Here is a 21,442-nt window from a genome sequence, read left to right as displayed (position 1 = left end):
TTAATTGTTTACTGACTCTAAACACCTAACTCTGTGCCAAAGACTCTCCAGTGTACTACCAATGTCCTATAACTTCTGGATAGTGGAAACTATGGAATGAGTCTATCTTTCTGTAAAAAAGGTGTGCTGACTCCAAAGTCCCTAATGATCAGGCCTGAGGTGCTCCTGCTCAATAACTCTTTTTCCCTAGGTGTGGGATCAGAAGTTTCTAGCAGAAGGGAACCTCACAGTACAGGAAGTAGGAGGAAGGGACTTTGGTTCTCTGGCAGAAGAAGTTGTACAAATAGTGGGGCACATCCCAGTTTAGATTACTTTCTTTACAAGCACTAGTGGGTAGGTAAAGACATATATGCCTGAATATAAGGGGCTGAATTTCAACATAGAGAAACTCTGGATCCTCACCCGTTCCCTAAAAAGAACTAAATTACAAACCTCTCTCCATGTACATCTAAGTGATTTCCATGCTCAGGGCTTCAGTTGCCAGAAAAGAGGTGATCTCTTATTTTGAGCAAAGGGAAGCATCCTGAATGCTGGACCAAGAAGGCCTCGGGAGCTACTCTCCAGGTGAGTGAGTTGAAAGCAGGGCTATGAGGCTTTTAGGAGTTGCCTTGAAGTAAATGTTCAGTTTGAGGGAGAAAAACCAGACTTGGATTTTTTTGCTAGATGTTTTTTGGTAGCAGGGTCCTGGGCTCCTCATTGAATCTCAGTTTCCCATCTATAAAATGAGTGGATGGTACTCCATGGCCCTGTAGGTCCCTTCCAAGGATCATCATTGATTCTGTAAGAAATCACTCTTTGGGATTTGGGACAAGGGAATTCTCCTGATGAGCCATTTTCTAGAACTTCTTCTAGTCAGTAAATAATTAAGGGCTTACAATGTGGCAGCCCTGGGCTCAGCACCAGGAAAAGTAAAGAGATATAAGGGACATCCCCTACCCTCACAGAGGTCTCACAGTGGTGGGGCAGACTATATAGCAGCAACTATGGAGAAACCCACTGTGGACCAGATAAACTGAATAAGTTTAGTGCCTCACTGCATCATTAATTGGTGAGCATAATAGTGGTTTAAGAAGGAGGGCAGAACTGGGGAGGAAATAGTCAAAGTGGAATAAAATAGCTAGAACTTACAAAGCCCTGTGTGTGTGTCATACCCAATTGTCTTATTTTATTTTCATGAGAACCCGAGCACTTTGCTGATGTCATTAAGCCAATTTTACAGATAAAGGAAGTGAATCAAACAGAGGTCCTATAACTTGACTAGCAAGGTTGTAAGGTGGGATTAAAACTCTGGTTTTCCTCACTCAAGGCCCTATCCACAGTCTATCCACTTTTAGTGTATTCTGATTTTGAAACAGATGGGACCAAAATGGTCATCCAAGTAAGGGGGACAAAACAGAAGGAGAATTAGACAAGTTCCTCTTGATACATGGAAATTCATTTTTTTAAGTCTAGCTAGTCAAAAGCAATGGTAAATTATTGTTGAAAAGATTTATATTTTCACTGACTCATGACAAATATTGCACGAAATGATTAATGTACTCAAGGGTCAATTACAAATATTGCTTTATGTTTTGTTTTTGGTTTTTTTTCCCCTGAGGTTAAGTCACTTGCTCAAGGTCATACAGCTAGGAAGTGTTAAGTGTCTTAGGCCAGATTTGAACTGGGGTCCTCCTGACTTCAAGGCTAGTGCTCTATCTACTGTGCCATCTAGATGCCCTGCTTTACATTGTTTTTTAGTAATATTCATATATTCACATCCTGTGAAAGGATAGCAACTGAATCCCTATTGAATGACCAACCCATGTGCCAACCAGTTCCTTTGAAAAACTGACAGATAGAAGAAAGAGTAACATATACAGCTGATAAGTTCAAATGAGAAAACAACCTTACACTTGTCAATGAGTAGCATTTTAAGGTTTGATTTTCTGGAAAATTTGTGGCCTTCCATGATGATTTCATGATGGCCTCTCTAGTCCCTGGCTCCTGACCATGGTTTTCAAGTAGCCTGCCAGCACTGCTGCAGGAATGTAGACCCAGGTCACATTTTGCTCAGGTGATTAGAGATAAGATGAGATGGGGTTGCTAGGTAACCAAGGAAGAAGGAAAGTTCACTGATCTAAGGAGAGACAACCCCCAAGAGTCTTTGTACTCCTGGGGCCATTTGAACATGAATGTCCAACCTTCCTGGAATGGTCATGTCAAGTTGAAAAGCCAAGAAAATATGTTGTACTTAACAAAATTCAGCTTTTGATGGAATGACTGCACTGTCCTACAAAGCAGTGTATTGTTGATTATGAGAGCTTGAAATCACAGCAGAAAGATAACTGCTAAGGTGGAATTATGCTCATCTGTATGGTCCCAGAGGACAGCTACCTTTATAACCAAATTAGACATTTATTTACCACTTAAGGTGCCAGTAACAAATATTTGGGTCACCTCCCTTGGATCATTATCTCAATTCTTCAAGGGGCTTCTAAGCTTCTAAAAGGGATAGGATTACTATAGTAGAAATCCCTTCCATATCACAGGATGATCAACTCAATTTGGATATTTTCATGCTTTAAAAAAAAAAGAAATTGTGTTTGTTATGGTATGCAGGGAGCACAGAATGATAATTAAAAAAAAAAGTATTAGCTATCTCAAAAAAAAAATGGGTCAAAACAAAGTTATGCCTCAGGTAAATAAGAACAGACCTGTGTTAGTATTCTGAATATGACCTCAGATTATACAATAGAAAAAAATAAAACTGAATGTGATCATCATGGAAATTTTTTATGGTTGCAGGCAGGATAGATTTTGAAATAATTTTCATGTTTAACATACATGTACCAAGTAACATATCTATGAAAAAAGTATTGAAAGTGCAGATATTGAGAGGGAAAGGGAAAAATTGAGAGGAGATAGTTTGTCATATACTGTAGGCAGAGCATGCCCATTCTGAGGTTGTACATTCTAGTCTCAGCTGCTATGATTTGGGTCAAGTCACTTAAGTATTCTGAGATGACAACTTGAGTTGTACACCCATGAGAATGAAGGCACTTTCTCTGATGTCACAGGTTTGTTGGGATATTCCAATGTAACTGTGCATGAAGCCCTATAGATATTCTTATATTTGTGATTTAAACTAGTAGGATTTAAAATGATTGGTTCTTCCCATAAAGGATTTTTCTCTTTGCATATGAAGAGAGAAAATATGTGAGTTTTTCTTCTTCTCATGGATGGATGGATATATAAATACACACACACACACATACACATATATGTTTTTGCATCATGTCTATATTTTCTTGTTTGTTTTATTTTTATTCTCTCTTTTTTTCTGTTATTTTGAAGGAAAGAGCAGACTAAGCATGATGGAAACTACAGAAGATTTAAGCCATTCTGTGGTCCAAACTCACAAGCAAAGACTCATGGGTAAGGGTCCCTGCGACTTTGGTTGGACAGAAGACTGTGCATCACATGAGAAAATCCAGATTAGAGAGAGACATTATGAAGATAACCAATGTGAAAAAATTTTCATAAAAAAGGAAAACCTTATTGAACATCAAACAATCCATGCTATAGAGAAACCTTATGAATGTAACCAATATGGAACAGCTTTTACAAATAGAGCACTTCTTACTGTACATCAGCGAACCCACACTGGAATGAAACCTTATGAATGTAATGAGTGTGGCAAGACTCTCAGGAGCAAAGCAAATCTTACTAGACATCAGAAAATCCACACTGGAAAGAAACCTTATGAATGTAAGCAGTGTGGAAAAACATTTAGAAGGAAAGAAAATCTTACTTACCATCATAGAACCCACAGTGAAGAAAAACCTTATGAATGTAACCAATGTAGAAAGTCTTTCAAAGAAAAGAGAACTCTTATTGCACATCAGAGAATCCATAGTGGGGAGAAACCTTATGAATGTGACCAATGTGGGAAGACTTTTAGAGAAAAAAGAGTGCTTATTGGACATCAGAGAATCCACACTGGAGTGAAACCTTATGAATGTAAGCAGTGTGGAAAGGCTTTTAGAATCAAAGGAACTCTTATTGGACATCAGAGAGTCCACACTGGAGAGAAATCTTATGAATGTGACCAATGTGGAAAGGCTTTTAAAACCAAGGAAGGTCTTACTGGCCATCAGAGAATCCACACTGGAGAGAAACCTTATGAATGTAACCAATGTGAAAAGGCTTTTAGAAGCAAGGGAAGTCTTGCTGGCCATCAGAGAACCCACACTAGAGAGAAACCTTATGAATGTAACCAATGTGGAAAGGGTTTTAGACAAAAGTTAAGTCTTATTGGACATCAAAGAATCCACACTGGAGAGAAACCTTATGAATGTAACCAGTGTGGAAAGACTTTTACACGACCGGGAGTTCTTAGCAGACATCAAAGAATCCACACAGGAGAGAAACCTTATGAATGTAAGGAGTGTGGAATGGCCTTTAGAGAAAAGAAAACTCTTATTGTACATCAGAGAATTCACACTGGAGAGAAACCTTATGAATGTAACCAGTGTGAAAAGGCTTTTAGAGAGAAAGAAAGTCTTACTCTTCATCAGAGAATCCACACTGGAGAGAAACCTTATGAATGTAACCAGTGTGGAAAATCTTTTAGAGAAAAGAAAGCTCTTACTGTACATCAAAGAATCCACACTGGAGAAAAACCTTATGAATGTTACCCGTGTGGAAAAGCTTTTAGAGAAAAGAAAGCTCTTACTGTACATCAGAGAACCCACACTGGAGAGAAACCATGTGAAGGTAAGCAATGTGGAAAGACTCAGACAAAGGAAAAGTCTTAACTGTACAACAGTGTTAATCCAAACTGCAGAGAAATTTTATGAATGTCAGCAATGTGGGAAGTATTTTTTTAAAAAGGGAAGTTTTTGAGGGGATGCCCAACAGTTGGAGAATGGCTGAATAAGTTATGGTATATGAACATTATAGAATTTTTATTCTTCAATAAGAAATGATCAGCAGGATGATTTCAGAGATGCCTGGAGAGACTTACATAAATTGATGCTAAATAAAATTGGATAATTTGCCCTCTAGTGGAAGGAAAGGACAAAATTTGTAGCACAAGGTTTTGCAAAGGTGAATGTTGACAATGATCCATCCATATGTTTGAAAATAAAAAGTTGTAAAAAAAAAGAAAAAAGAAAAAGAAAGAAAGAAAAGGAAAAAGTTTTCAAAAAAGTGAAAATTTTCTCTACATCAGAAAATCCACACTCGAGAGAAGACTTACAAATGTAACCATTATGGAAAGGTTTTTAGAGAAAGTAGAGTTCTCAGTGGACATTAGAGAATCCACAATGAGGCGAAAACCTTATGAAATTAGCCAGTGTAAAAAAAAACTTTTTAAACATAATAGAGTTATTGCCAAAGCAAAGTATATGAACACAAGTACAAAGCACTTTTCACAAAAATAAAGTCGGATCTAACCAATGTGAAAAATATCAGGTACTCCTAGGTAGGCAGAGTGAATATAATAAAAATAATACTACCTAAATTAATCTACTTATTCAGTGCCATACCAACCACACTCCCAAGAAAGTATTTTATAGATATGTGAAAAATACTAACAAAGTTTACCTGGAAGAACAAAAAGTTAATAATTTCTTTCTTTTTTTCTTTCTTTCTTTCTTTCTTTTTTTTTTTTTTAATTACAGCTTTTTATTGACAAAACATAGACATGGGTAATTTTTCAACAATGACCCTTGCAAAAACTTCTATTCCAACTTTTTCCTACTTCCCTCCACCCCCATACAGCGGGGTAGTCCCATACATGTGAAATATCTTAAAGTATTTTTTACGTATAATATATGTATACATATTTATACAGTTATCTTGCTATACAAGAAAAATTGGATTTACAAAGAACTTAAATATAACCTGAGAAGAAAAACAAAAGTGCAAGCCAATAATAATATGTTGTTAGTGTGTTGTTACACATTGATTTCCCAGTGTTCTTTCACTGGGTGTAGCTGGTTCTCTTCATTACTGATCAATTGGAACTGATTGGGATCCACTTATTGTTGAAGATAGCCACTTCCATCGGAATTGATCCTCATATACTATTGTTGTTGCTATGTATAATGATCTTCTGGTTCTGCTCATTTCACTTGGAATCAGTTCATGTAAGTCTCTCCAGGACTCTCTGAAATCATCCTGCTGGTCATTTCTTACAAAACAATAATATTCCATAGCATTCATAGACCATAACTTATTCAGTCATTCTGCAACTGATAGGCATCCATTCAATTTCCAGTTTGTAGCCACTACAAAGAGGGCTACCACAAACAGTTTTGCAAATGTAGGTCCATTTCCCTCTTTAGGATATAAGTGCAGTAGTAACACTGCTGGATCAAAGGGTATGCACAGTTTGATAACTTTTTGAGTATAGTTCCAGATTGCTCTCCAGAATGGTTGGATTGATTCAGAACTCCACCAACAATTCATCAGTGTCCCAGTTTTCCCACATCCCCTCCAACATTCGTCATCATTTTTTCCCATCATCTTAGCCAATCCTTTGATTTTTCAGTTGGAGAACAGCTTGATTTCTTATAAATTGGAGTCAATTCTCTATATATTTTGGAAATAAGGGCTTTATCAGAACCTTTAACTGTAAAAATGTTTCCTCAGTTTATTGCTGCTCTTCCTATCTTGTCTGCATTAATTTTGTTTGTACAAAAGCTTTTTAACTTGAAACAATCAAAATTTTGTACTTTGTGATCAATAATGATCTCCAGTTATTCATTAGTAACAAATTCCTTTCTCCTCCACAGATCTGAGAGGTAAACTATTCCATGTTCTTCTTTTTTTTAATATTTTAAAATTAATTTTTATAATTATAACTTTTTTTGACAGTAGATATGCATAAGTAATTTTTTTTTAACAACATTATCCCTTGTACTCCCTTCTGTTCTGAATTTTTCCCCTCCTTCCCTCCACCCCCTCCCCTAGATGGCAGGCATTCCCATACATATTAAATATCTTATAGTATATCCTACCATATTCATCTAATTTATTTATAAGTTTATTCAAAAAGTCAAGAATTTCAAGGTAATTAATGAAAAAAATGCAAAGGAAAGCAGCCTGGCTGTTCCAGACCTAAAACTATTTCATAAGGCAGCGGTCATCAAAACCATTTGGTTGCAAATATAAAATATTTGGTAGCCTGCATGGCAAGATAAAGTCAGCAACTGTATGAATGCAACTACAAAACATTTTCCACACAAATGCAATCAGATATAATCAGTTGGGAAAATATCCTGGGTATGCTGGGAACATATAATAAAAATGATACTACCAAAATTAATCTACTTATTCAGTGGCTCACTAACCAAGATTCCAAGAAATTATTTTACAGATCTAGAAAAATAACAAAATTCATCTGGAAGAACAAAAGGTCAAGAATTTCAAGGGAATTGATGAACAAAAAAATGCAAATGAAGCTGGTCTAGCTTAAAAGTATATTACAAAACAGTGGTCATCAAAACCATTTGGTATTGACTAAAAACAGAAGAGATGACATTCACAGGACAAAACAGTCGATGGCTATAATAACCTAGTGTTTGCCAAAACCAAAGACCCATGTTTTGGGGATAAAAACTCATTATTTGCCAAAAATTGCTGGAAAAATTCGGAAGTAGTATGGCAGAAACTAGGCATTGACCCACTCCTAAGATGTGTACCAAGATAAGGTCAAAATGGGTTCATGGTTTAGAAAAAAAGAGTGATATTCTAGGCAAATTAGAAGAACAAAGGATAGTTTACCTCTTAGATCTGTGGAAAAGTAAGGAATTTGTGGCCAAAGAAGAACTGTAGCTCATTATTGAACACAAAATACATAATTTTGATTATATTAAGTCAAAAAAAGTTTTGTAGAAACAAAACTAATGCAGACAAGATTAGAAGGGAAGCAATGAATCAAGGAAGCATGTTTTATATGTAAAGGTTCTAATAAAGGCCTCATTTCTAAAATATATACAGAACTGACTCAGATTTACAAGAATTGAGACCATTCTCCAATTGATAAATGGCCAAAGGATATCAACAGACAATTTTCAAATGAAGAAATTAAAACTATTTCCACTCATATGAAAAGATGCTCTAAGTCACTATTGATCAGAGAAATGTAAATTAAGACAACTCTGAGGTACCACTACATAACTCTCAGAGTGTCTAAAATGACAGAAAAAGATAATGATGAAAGTTGGAAGGGATGTGGGAAAACTGTGACACCAATACATTGTTGATGTGGTTGTGAAATGATTCAACCTTTGTGGAGAGCCATTTGGAACTATGCCCAAAGGCTGTTTAAAATGTGTGCATATCCTTTTTATCCAGCAGTACTTCTCTTAGACTTATTTCCAAAGTAATCTTAAATGAGAAAAAGGGAGCCAAATATGCAAAAAGGCTTATGGCAGCCCTTTTTGGAGTGACAAGAAACTGGAAAGTGAGTGAATGCCCATCAGTTGAAGAATGGCTGGATTAGTTATGGTATGTGAATGTCACAAAATAGTATTGTTCTGAAAGAAAGAATCAGCAGGATGAATACAGAGAGGCCTGGAGAGACTTATAGAACCTGATACAAAGCACAATGAGCAACACCAGGAGATCATTGTACATGGCAACAAGAAGATTATAGGAAGATCAATTCTGATGGATATAACTCTCTTCAGCAATGTGGTGACTGAGCCCAGTTGCAGTGATCTTGTGATGAAGAGAGCCATCCACACCCAGAGAGAGACTCTGGAACTCAGTGTGGATCACAACACATTTTAACTCTTTTGGTTGTTTGCTTGCATTTTGTTTTCTTTCTCATTTTTTCCTTTTTGACTTGATTATTCTTCTGCAACAAGATCAGTTTAATATATATTGTTTAATATTAGTTGGATTGCTTGCCACTTAAGAGAGGGTGTTTGGATAAGGGAAGGAAAAAATTTAGAATGCAAAGGGTTGCAAGGGTGGATGCTGAAAATGATCCATGCAGATGTTTTGAAATTAAAATTTTTAAGAAAAAAATTTACAAAAAGAATCCTCAACTAAGTATAATTGACTTGCCCAGAGGTACACAGTTAGTAGCTCTTTAAGGGTTCCTTCAAACTCAGTGTACACCTGACTCTATGCCCAGGACTCTCCAGTGTACTACCAACTCCCTATAACTTCTGGATAGTAGAAACTATGGAATGAGTCTATCTTTCTGTAAAAAAGGTGTGCTGAGTCTAAAGTCCCTAATGATCAGGCCTGAGGTGCTCCTACTCAATAACTTTTTCCCCCATGTATAGGATCAAGTTTCTGGCAGAAGGGAGCCTCACAGACAGGAGGTAGGAGGAAGGGCCTTTTGCTCTGTCAGAAGGAGTTGTACAAATAGTGGGGCACATCCTATTTTAGGTTACTTGGTTGATAAGTACTAGTGAGTAGGTATAGACATATATACCTGAGCATGAGGGGCTAAATTTCAACATGAAGAAACTCTGGATCTTCACCCTTTCTCTAAAGAGAACTAAATTACAAACCTCTCTCCATGTACATCTGTAACTGATTTCCATGCTCAGGGCTTCCAGTTGCCAGAAAAGAGGTGATCTCTTATTTTGAGCAAAGGGAAGCATCCAAGAAGGCCTCAGGAGCTACTCTCCAGGTGAGTGAGTTGAAAGCAGGGCTATGAGGCTTCTAGGAGTTACCCTGAAGTAAATGTTCAGTTTGAGGGAGAAAAAAGACTTGGATTTCTTTGCTAGATGTTTTTTGGTAGCAGGGTCCTGGGCTCCTCATTGAATCTCAGTTTCCCATCTATAAAATGAGTGGGTGGTTCTCCATGGCACTGTAGTAGGTCCCTTCCAAGGATCATCATTGATTCTGTAAGAAATCACTCTTTGGGATTTGGGACAAGGGAATTCTCCTGATGAGCCATTTTCTAGAACGTCTTCTAGTCAGTAAATAATTAAGGGCTTACAATGTGGCAGCCCTGGGCTCAGCACCAGGAAAAGTAAAGAGATGTAAGGGACATCTCCTACCCTCACAGAGGTCTCACAGTGGTGGGGCAGACTATATAGCAGCAACTATGGAGAAACCCACTATGGACCAGATAAACTGAATGAAAGATAAACTGAAAGTTTAGTGCCTCACTGCATCATTAATTAGTGAGCATAATAGTGGTTTAAGAAGGAGGGCAGAACTGGGGAGGAAATAGTCAAAGTGGAATAAAATAGCTAGCACTTACAAAGCTCTGTGTGTGTGTCATACCCAATTGTCTTATTTTATTTTCATGAGAACCCGAGCACTTTGCTGATGTCATTAAGCCAATTTTACAGATAAAGGAAGTGAATCAAACAGAAGTCCTATAACTTGACTAGCAAGGTTGTAAGGTGGGATTAAAACTCTGGTTTTCCTCACTCAAGGCCCTATCCACAGTCTATCCACTTTTAGTGTATTCTGATTTTGAAACAGATGGGACCAAAATGGTCATCCAAGTAAGGGGGACAAAACAGAAGGAGAATTGGACAAGTTCCTCTTGATACATGGAAATTCATTTTTTTAAGTCTAGCTAGTCATAAGCAATGGCAAATTATTGTTTAAAAGATTTATATTTTCACTGACTCATGACAATATTGCACCAAATGACTAATGTACTCAAGGGTCAATTACAAATATTGCTTTATGTTTTGTTTTTGGTTTTTTTTCCCCTGAGGTTAAGTCACTTGCTCAAGGTCATACAGCTAGGAAGTGTTAAGTGTTTTAGGCCAGATTTGAACTGGGGTCCTCCTGACTTCAAGGCTAGTGCTCTATCTACTGTGCCATCTAGATGCCCCTGCTTTGCATTGTTTTTTTAGTAATATTCATATATTCACATCCTGTGAACGGATAGTTGTAGCGAGCTGTCGTCTCCAGAAGCTGCCAGATCGCTCTCTGGGAAGAGATTTGCTGTGTCAACTCAAATCTCTTGGACAGATTCTTCTTCCTGTAGAGAACCATTGTCTCCAGGCAGTTGCCGTCAACTCTGGTCCAGAGAAGTGACTTCTCTTCCTGCAGAGAGCCCTGTCAAGCTTGATGTAATGCAAAGACTTCTTCTCTTCCTGGAGTGCTGTCCTCTAGCCCTTGTCCTTCCCCAATCCAATCTGCTCTCCAGGCCCCATGTTGCCTCTTTTATCCTCCCAGAGAATGGGCGTGGGATAATGCAAGGGCTTCTGGGAAGAACCACTTCAACCAATGAGCTTGCTCCTTCTAGGATTCCTAAGGTGTAAACTCCCTTTACAGGTCTGAGCCAGAGAACTGTCAAGTCAACCTGAGTTCTCACCTTGTAATTGTCCAGACAACCTGAATTCTCACCTTGTCACTGTCCAGACAACCTGAGTTCTCACCTAGTAATCCTAACAGATAGCAACTGAATCCCTATTGAATGACCAACCCATGTTGCCAACCAATTCCTTTGAAAAACTGACAGATTGAAGAAAGAGTAACATATACAGCTGATAAGTTCAAATGAGAAAACAACCTTACACTTGTCAATGAGTAGCATTTTAAGGTTTGATTTTCTGGAAAATTTGTGGCCTTCCATGATGATTTCATGATGGCCTCTCTAGTCCCTGGCTCCTGACCATGGTTTTCAAGTAGCCTGCCAGCACTACTGCAGGAATGTAGACCCAGGTCACATTTTGCTCAGGTGATTAGAGATAGGATGAGATGGGGTTGCTAGGTAACCCAGGAAGAAGGAAAGTTCACTGGTCTAAGGAGAGACAACCCCCAAGAGTCTTTGCACTCCTGGGGCCATTTGAACATGAATGTCCAACCTTCCTGGAATGGTCATGAAAAGCCAAGACAATATGTTGCACTTAACAAAATTCAGCTTTTGATGGAATGACTGCACCATCCTACAAAGCAGTGTATTGGTGATTATGAGAGCTTGAAATCACAGCAGAAAGATAACTATTAAGGTAGAATTATGCTCATCTGTATGGTCCCAGAGGACAGCTACCTTTATAACAAAATTAGACATTTATTTACCACTTAAGGTGGCAGTAACAAATGTTTGGGTCACCTCCCTTGGATCATTATCTCAATTCTTCAAGGGGCTTCTGAGTTTCTAAAAGGGATAGCATTGCTATAGTAGAAATCCCTTCCATATCACAGGATGATGAACTTGATTTTCTATACAACACACATTTTCAGATGTGGAAATTTTCATGCTTTTAAAAAAAAAAAGAAATTGTGTTTGTTATGGTATGCAGGGAGCACAGAATGATAATTTAAAAAAAAAAAAGTATTAGCTATCTCAAAAAAAAAATGGGTCAAAACAAAGTTATGCCTCAGGTAAATAAGAACAGACCTGTGTTAGTATTCTGAATATGATCTCAGATTATACAATAGAAAAAAATAAAACTGAATGTGATCATCATGGAAATTTTTTATGGTTGCAGGCAGGATAGATTATGAAATCATTTGCATGTTTAACATATATGTACCAAGTAACATATCTATGAAAAAAGTATTGAAAGTGCAGATATTGAAAGGGAAAGGGAAAAACTGAGAGGAGATAGTTTGTCATATACTGTAGGCAGAACATGCCCATTCTGAGGTTGTACATTCTAGTCTCAGCTGCTATGATTTGGGTCAAGTCACTTAAGTATTCTGAGCTGACAACTTGAGTTGTACACCCATGAGAATGAAGGCACTTTCTCTGATGTCACAGGTTTGTTGGGACATTCCAATGTAACTGTGCATGAAGCCCTATAGATATTCTTATATTTGTGATTTAAACTAGTAGGATTTAAAATGATTGGTTCTGCCCATTTAGGATTTTTCTCTGCATATGAAGAGAGAAAATATGTGAGTTTTTCTTCTTCTCATGGATGGATGGATATATAAATACACACACATACACATGTTTTTGCATCATGTCTATATTTTCTTGTTTGTTTTATTTTTATTCTCTCTTTTTTTTCTGTTATTTTGAAGGAAAGAGCAGACTAAGCATGATGGAAACTACAGCAGAGTTAAGCCATTCTGTGGTCCAAACTCACAAGCAAAGACTCATGGGTAAGGGTCCCTGCGACTTTGGTTGGACAGAAGACTGTGCATCACATGAGAAAATCCAGATTAGAGAGGGACATTATGAAGATAACCACTGTAGAAAATTTTTCATAAAAAAGGAAAACCTTATTGAACATCAAACAATCCACACTATAGAGAAACCTTATGAATGTAACCAATATGGAACTGCTTTTACAAATAGAGCACTTCTTACTGTACATCAGCGAACCCACACTGGAATGAAACCTTATGAATGTAATGAGTGTGGCAAGACTCTCAGGAGCAAAGCAAATCTTACTAGACATCAGAAAATCCACACTGGAAAGAAACCTTATGAATGTAAGCAGTGTGGAAAAACATTTAGAAGGAAAGAAAATCTTACTTACCATCATAGAACCCACAGTGAAGAAAAACCTTATGAATGTAACCAATGTAGAAAGTCTTTCAAAGAAAAGAGAACTCTTATTGCACATCAGAGAATCCATAGTGGGGAGAAACCTTATGAATGTGACCAATGTGGGAAGACTTTTAGAGAAAAAAGAGTGCTTATTGCACATCAGAGAATCCACACTGGAGTGAAACCTTATGAATGTAAGCAGTGTGGAAAGGCTTTTAGAATCAAAGGAACTCTTATTGGACATCAGAGAGTCCACACTGGAGAGAAATCTTATGAATGTGATCAATGTGGAAAGGCTTTTAGAAGCAAGGGAAGTCTTGGTGCCCATAAGAAAATCCACACTGGAGAGAAACCTTATGAATGTAACCAATGTGAAAAGACTTTTAGAAGCAAGGGAAGTCTTGCTGGCCATCAGAGAACCCACACTGGAGAGAAACTATGTGAAGGTAACCAATGTGGAAAGACTCAGACAGAGGCAAAATCTTAACTGTACACCAGAGAATCCACATTGCAGAGAAATTTTATGAATGTCAGCAATGTGGGAAGTATTTTTTAAAAAAAGGAAGTTTTTGAGTGGATGCCCAACAGTTGGAGAATGGCTAAATAAGTTATGGTATGTGAACATTATAGAATATTATTCTTCAATAAGAAGTGATCAGCAGGATGATTTCAGAGAGGCCTGGAGAGACTTACATAAACTGATGCTAAATAAAATTGGATAATTTTCCCTCTAGTGGAAGGAAGGGACAAAATTTGTAGCACAAGCTTTTGCAAGGGTGAATGTTGACAATGATCCATCCATATGTTTGAAAATAAAAAGTTGTAAAAAGAAAGAATGAAATAAAGAAAGATAGAAATAAAGAAAGGAAGGAAGAAAAGAAAAGAAAAAAGAAAAAGTTTCAAAAAAGTGAATTTTTTCTTTGCATCAGAAAATCCACACTGGAGAGAAGGCTTACAAAAGTAACAATTTTGGAAATGTTTTTAGAGAAAGTTCTAAGTGGACATTAGAGAATCCACAATGAGGAGAAACATTATGAAATTAGACAGTGTCAAAAAACTTTTTAAACATAATAGAGTTATTTCCAAAGCAAAGTATGTGAACACAAGTACAAAACACTTTTCACAAAAATAAAGTCAGATCTAACCAATGGGAAAAACATCAAATGCTCCTGGGAAGGCAGAGTGAATATAATAATACTACCTAATTAATCTACTTATTCAGTGCCATACCAACCAAACTCCCAAGACAGTATTTTATAGATCTGTAAAAAAAATACTAATAAAGTTCATCTGGAAGTACAAAAAGTTAAGAATTTCTTTCTTTCTTTTTTTTCTTTCTTTTTTTTTTTTTAAATTACAGCTTTTTATTGACAAAACATAGACATGTGTAATTTTTCAACAATGATCCTTGCAAAAACTTCTATTCCAACTTTTTCCCTACCTCCCTCCACCCCCATACAGCGGGGTAGTCCCATACATGTGAAATATCTTAAAGTATTTGTTAAGTATAATATATGTATACATATTTATACAGTTATCTTGCTGTACAAGAAAAATTGGATTTACAAAGAATTTAAATATAACCTGAGAAGAAAAACAAAAGTGCAAGCCAACAATAATATGTTGTTAGTGTGTTGTTACACATTGATTTCCCAGTGTTCTTTCACTGGGTGTAGCTGGTTCTCTTCATTACTGATCAATTGGAACTGATTGGGATCCACTCATTGTTGAAGATAGCCACTTCCATCGGAATTGATCCTCATATACTATTGTTGTTGCTATGTATAATGATCTTCTAGTTCTGCTCATTTCACTTGGCATCAGTTCATGTAAGTCTCTCCAAGCCTCTCTGAAATCATCCTGCTGGTCATTTCTTACAGAACAATAATATTCCATAGCATTCATAGATTACAATTTATTCAGTCATTCTGCAACTGATAGGCATCCATTCAATTTCCAATTTGTAGCCACTACAAAGAGGGCTACCACAAACAGTTTTGCAAATGTAGGTCCCTTTCCCTCTTTGGGATATAAGTGCAGTAGTAACACTGCTGGATCAAAGGGTATGCACAGTTTGATAACTTTTTGAGTATAGTTTCAGATTGCTCTCCAGAATGGTTGGATTGATTCAGAACTCCACCAACAATTCATCAGTGTCCCAGTTTTCCCACATTCCCCTCCAACATTTGTCATCATCTTTTCCCGTCATCTTAGCCATTTTGACAGGTGTGTAGTGGTATCTCACAATTTTTCTGATCAATAATGATTTGGAACACCTTTTTATATGACTAGAAATAGTTTCAATTTCTTCTTCTGAAAATTGTCTGTTTATATCCTTTGATTTTTCAGTTGGAGAACAGCTTGATTTCTTTTAAATTAGAGTCAATTCTCTATATATTTTGGAAATGAGGGCTTTATCAGAACCTTTAACTGTAAAAATGTTTCCCCAGTTTATTGCTGCTCTTCCTATCTTGTCTGCATTAATTTTGTTTGTACAAAAACTTTTTAACTTGAAACAATCAAAATTTTCTACTTTGTGATCAATAATGATCTCCAGTTATTTGTTAGTAACAAATTCCTTTCTCCTACACAGATCTGAGAGGTAAACTATCCCATGTTCTTCTAATTTATTTATAAACTCATTCAAAAAGTCAAGAATTTCAAGGCAATTAATGAAAAAAATGCAAAGGAAAGCGGCCTGGCTGTTCCAGACCTAAAACTATTTCATAAAGCAGTGGTCATCATCAAAACCATTTGGTTGCAAATATAAAATATTTGGTAGCCTGCATGGCAAGATAAAGTCAGCAATTATATGAATACAACTACAAAACATTTTCCACACAAATACAATCAGATCTAATCAGTTGGGAAAATATCCTGGGTATGCTGGAAACATATAATAAAAATGATCACTATCAAAATTAATCTACTTATTCAGTGGTGCACTAACCAAGATTCCAAAAAATTAATCTACTTATTCAGTGGCGCACTAACCAGGATTCCAAGAAATTATTTTACAGATCTAGAAAAATAACAAAGTTCATCTGGAAGAACAAAAGATCAAGAATTTTAAGGGAATTGATGAACAAAAAAATGCAAATGAAGCTGGTCTAGCTTAAAAGTATATTACAAAACAGTGGTCATCAAAACCATTTGGTATTGACTAAGAAACAGAAGAGATGACATTCACAGGACAAAATAGTCAATGGCTATAATAACCTAGTGTTTGCCAAAACCAAAGACCCATGTTTTGGGGATAAAAACTCATTATTTGCCAAAAATTGCTGGAAAAATTCGGAAGTAGTATGGCAGAAACTAGGCATTGACCCACTCCTAAGATGTGTACCAAGATAAGGTCAAAATGGGTTCATGGTTTAGAAAAAAAGAGTGATATTCTAGGCAAATTAGAAGAACAAAGGATAGTTTACCTCTTAGATCTGTGGAAAAGTAAGGAATTTGTGGCCAAAGAACTGTAGCTCATTATTGAACACAAAATACATAATTTTGATTATATTAAGTCAAAAAAGTTTTGTAGAAACAAAACTAATGCAGACAAGATTAGAAGGGAAGCAATGAATCATGGAAACATGTTTTATATGTAAAAGTTCTAATAAAGGCCTCATTTCTAAAATATATACAGAACTGACTCAGATTTACAAGAATTGAGACCATTCTCCAATTGATAAATGGCCAAAGGATATCAACAGACAATTTTCAAATGAAGAAATTAAAACTATTTCCACTCACATGAAAAGGTGCTCTAAGTCACTATTGATCAGAGAAATGTAAATTAAGACAACTCTGAGGTACCACTACATAACTCTCAGCATGTCTAAAATGACAGAAAAAGATAATGATGAAAGTTGGAAGGGATGTGGGAAAACTGTGACACCAATACATTGTTGATGTGGTTGTGAAATGATTCAACCTTTGTGGAGAGCCATTTGGAACTATGCCCAAAGGCTGTTTAAAATGTGTGCATATCCTTTTTATCCAGCAGTACTTCTCTTAGACTTATTTCCAAAATAATCTTAAATGAGAAAAGGGGAGCCAAATATGCAAAAAGGCTTATGGCTGCCCTTTTTGGAGTGACAAGAAACTGGAAAGTGAGTGAATGCCCATCAGTTGGGGAATGGCTGGATTAGTTATGGTATGTGAATGTCACAAAATAGTATTGTTCTGAAAGAAAGAATCAGCAGGATGAATACAGAGAGGCCTGGAGAGACTTATAGAACCTGATACAAAGCACAATGAGCAACACCAGGAGATCATTGTACATGGCAACAAGAAGATTATAGGAAGATCAATTCTGATGGATATAACTCTCTTCAGCAATGTGGTGACTGAGCCCAGTTGCAGTGATCTTGTGATGAAGAGAGCCATCCACACCCAGAGAGAGACTCTGGAACTCAGTGTGGATCACAACACATTTTAACTCTTTTGGTTGTTTGCTTGCATTTTGTTTTCTTTCTCATTTTTTCCTTTTTGACTTGATTATTCTTCTGCAACAAGATCAGTTTAATATATATTGTTTAATATTAGTTGGATTGCTTGCCACTTAAGAGAGGGTGTTTGGATAAGGGAAGGAAAAAATTTAGAATGCAAAGGGTTGCAAGGGTGGATGCTGAAAATGATCCATGCAGATGTTTAATTAAAATGTTTAAGAAAAAAAATTTTTAAATGCATCCTCAACTTAGTATAATTGACTTGCCCAGAGGTACACAGTAACTCTTTAAAGTTTCTGTCAAACTCAGGATACACCTTGTTAGGTTCTTACTAAGTGCTAATGAGATAATGAGGTGATAGCTTCTTACTAAGTGCTAAGTCAGTACTTAACAATTCTCTAGTTCCACCCTTTAAGGGGAGTTTTACCCCTTTGAACTCCTGGGGAGGAGCTTACATGTTTAAATGGAGCAAGTTCTTTGGTAGAAGTAATCTTCCCACAAGCCCTTGCGTTATCCCATGGCCTTTCTCTGGGAGGATAAAAGAAGACACCACTGAGCAAGGAGAGAGTCTTGTCTGGGCCAGAGTTGGGGCGGCTCTCTAGAGGAAGAAGAATCTGGTGGAGAGATTGAGTTGAGACAGCAGATCTCCTCCCAGAGAGCGATCGGCAGTTTCTGGGGACAACAGAACATTACAACACCTGACTCTATGCCCAGTGCGAAGGGTTGCAAGGGTGAATGCTGAAAATGATCCATGTAGATGTTTTGAAATTAAAAATTTTAAGAAAAAAATTTACAAAAAGCATCCTCAACTAAGTATAATTGACTTGCCCAGAGGTACACAGTTAGTAACTCTTTAAGGGTTCCTTCAAACTCAGTGTACACCTGACTCTATGCCCAGGACTCTCCAGTGTACTACCAACTCCCTATAACTTCTGGATAGTAGAAACTATGGAATGAGTCTATCTTTCTGTAAAAAAGGTGTGCTGAGTCTAAAGTCCCTAATGATCAGGCCTGAGGTGCTCCTGCTCAATAACTTTTTCCCCCATGTATAGGATCAAGTTTCTGGCAGAAGGGAGCCTCACAGACAGGAGGTTGGAGGAAGGACCTTTTGCTCTGTCAGAAGGAGTTGTACAAATAGTGGGGCACATCCTATTTTAGGTTACTTGGTTTACAAGCACTAGTGAGTAGGTATAGACATATATGCCTGAGCATGAGGGGCTAAATTTCAACATGGAGAAACTCTGGATCTTCACCCTTTCTCCAAAGAGAACTAAATTACAAACCTCTCTCCATATACATCTGTAACTGATTTCCATGCTCAGGGCTTCCAGTTGCCAGAAAAGAGGTGATCCATGCATATGCTTTGAAATTTAAAATTTTAAGAAAAAAATAAAGAAAAGCTGCCTCGACTAAGCAGGCAAGAAACATGCACTTTCTGTCTAAAAACCTTGCCATGGTTGCTTCTGTTCTACTTGGAAGGGAAATCTAAAAGAACCAAATTCCATATAAGGGAAAACTGTGGTGCTTGTCATATGCCTTCTACAAACCACGTATGGCTTAGAAACTGATGACAGCCTTCTCATCAGAGGAATGGGTTCCCATTCAGAGATCTATCTATTAGATATAAAGGAAAAATTCAGGAAGCATTATGGGAATCTACATTTTTCCAAGGGAAGTCAGAAAAGTCTTGCTTGGCCAGAAATAGCAATACTAAAAGGAAGAAAGCGTGATAATCAAAGTCATTTGGATGCTAATGAAAACAATGCCGAGAGAGAGAGAGAGAGAGAGAGAGAGAGAGAGAGAGAGAGAGAGAGAGAGAGAGAGAGAGAGAGAGAGAGAGAGAGAGAGAGAGAGAGAGAGAAACAGACAGGTAAACAAACTGAAAGACAGAAACATGGGAGGAGAGATTGACAGAGAGACTGAAAGACAGACTGATATTTCCAGAGACTGATATTAAAAAGGGAGACAGCCAGAAAGAAAGAGCAACCAAGATATAGCCTGAACGTGAAAGAGAGTGAGAAAGAGAAAAAGAACAGAGAGAGACAGAGTTAAGAAGAGAGAAAAAGACAGGCAGAGACAATGAGAAAGAGCCAGATAGAGCAAGCAGAATGAGCTAAAGCAAGAAGGGGAGAACGTGCCTGAAGGACAGAATGAAAGACAGAATGTGAAAAGAATAATAAGGAGAAATAAAATACAAAAGAATAGATTGAAAGAGACAGTGATTGGTAGAAACACAGAGAGACAAAAAGGAGGGGAAAGAGAGGGACAGAGAGACACAGAAAACCAATGAGTGAAAGAGAGCTTGAGAAAGAGAAAAAGAGACAGCAAGAGGTAGAAAGAGCCAGAGAATGAGAAAAAAAGAAACAAATACAGAGAGAGACACAGACAGGCACAGAACCACAGTGATACATAGAGGGAACCACACAGAGGCAGGAATCCATAGACAGACAGACAATGACAGAGAGAGTGAGAAAAAGAAACAGATTTAGTCAGGCACAGACTGAGAGAGAGCCAGAAAAATGGAGAGAGAAAGAAATAGAGGAAGAGGCAGTCAGAAAAAGGAAGGAAGGAAGGAAGGGTCTTTCAGAGAAACAAGGAGAATCTAATATAGTGACAGGCAGACAGATAGTGTTAAAAGAGAAGCAAGGACTGAAAGTGAGAGAATGAGAAACAGGTACACAGATAGAGACAGAGGATGTGACAAAGGAAAAGATACTTTCTCAGGAAAACAGGGAAAGAGGTAGATAGACAGAAAAAGAGTGAGAGACAGCCAGGGTGGGGGGGAAGAGAGAGGGATAGGGAAGGATGGAGAGAAAGTAAGCAGGACAAAGAGATGGAGAGAGAGAGTAGGGGGGGAGGCAGAGAGGATTGTTTGGGAGAGAGAGAGAAAGAAACATGATAGAGAGAAAGAGTGAAAAAGCAAAGAAACTGTCAGAGAGACAGAGAAAGTCAGAGACAGAAACAAGAGATAGCCAGAGAGTGAAAAAGTGTTAGAAACAGAAAGAGAAAGACAGAGACACAAACATTGATTCTCTGTTTCTTCCTCTCTTACTCTTTTTTTACTCTCTGGCTCTTTCCGGCTTCTTCGCTTTTTCTGAGATCCCATTCTCTCTCTCTCTCTTGCCCTTGTCATTTTCATTCTGTTTTCTTTTTCTGTTTCTTGCTCTTGTTTTCACCCTATTTCTTTGCTTCTCTCTTTCACTGTATCTATTTGTCTATTTCTTTGTGACTATTCTTTACCCCTCCCTCTCTGTCTCTCTTTTTGGTTTCCATGGAATCTGTCACTTATTTTTTCTCTCTCTCTCTTTCTCTCTGTTCCTCTGACTCACTGTTTCTTTTCATCAGTTCCTCATAGCAACAATAACTTGTTTCTGACACAATCTGTTATGCCAAAACTCAAATTTAAAAAAAAAAAATCAAAACCAAAAAATCCTAAAACAAAAACATACAAAAATTAAAACACAATACAGGTTTCTCCCTTCTTGTGTAAGATAAGTGTCTGTGGTCTGTGAAAAACATCAAAAACTGAGTGTCTTTCTCCCATAGCAGCAATCTGTAAAAGCAGGTAAATTAACAA

General features: G+C 37.2%; 1 protein-coding gene across 9 annotated transcripts in view; it reads left to right on the top strand.

Annotated features, from left to right (window-relative positions):
• Positions 1–19,602, top strand: part of LOC141540479 (zinc finger protein 560-like) — an 80,498-nt gene extending 60,896 nt beyond the window's left edge. For 6 of the 9 annotated variants that reach the window (XM_074264585.1, XM_074264587.1, XM_074264588.1 and 3 more), the window contains 2 exons: positions 3,334–4,755; positions 12,949–19,602. In XM_074264585.1, the coding sequence (XP_074120686.1) occupies positions 3,334–4,755; positions 12,949–13,907 (2,381 nt within the window). In that variant the 3' untranslated portion in view covers positions 13,908–19,602. Of the gene's footprint in view, positions 1–453; positions 565–3,333; positions 4,756–12,948 lie in introns of those variants that run through there. The other 3 variants (XM_074264593.1, XM_074264592.1, XM_074264595.1) reach the window with 3 other exon arrangements.
• The last annotated feature ends 1,840 nt before the right edge of the window (positions 19,603–21,442 follow it).

Source organism: Sminthopsis crassicaudata, chromosome 4 (genome assembly GCF_048593235.1).
Source record: "Sminthopsis crassicaudata isolate SCR6 chromosome 4, ASM4859323v1, whole genome shotgun sequence".
Classification (NCBI taxonomy): domain Eukaryota; kingdom Metazoa; phylum Chordata; class Mammalia; order Dasyuromorphia; family Dasyuridae; genus Sminthopsis; species Sminthopsis crassicaudata.
Note: the sequence above shows the minus strand (reverse complement) of the source record. Positions and strands in the feature narration are given on the sequence as shown.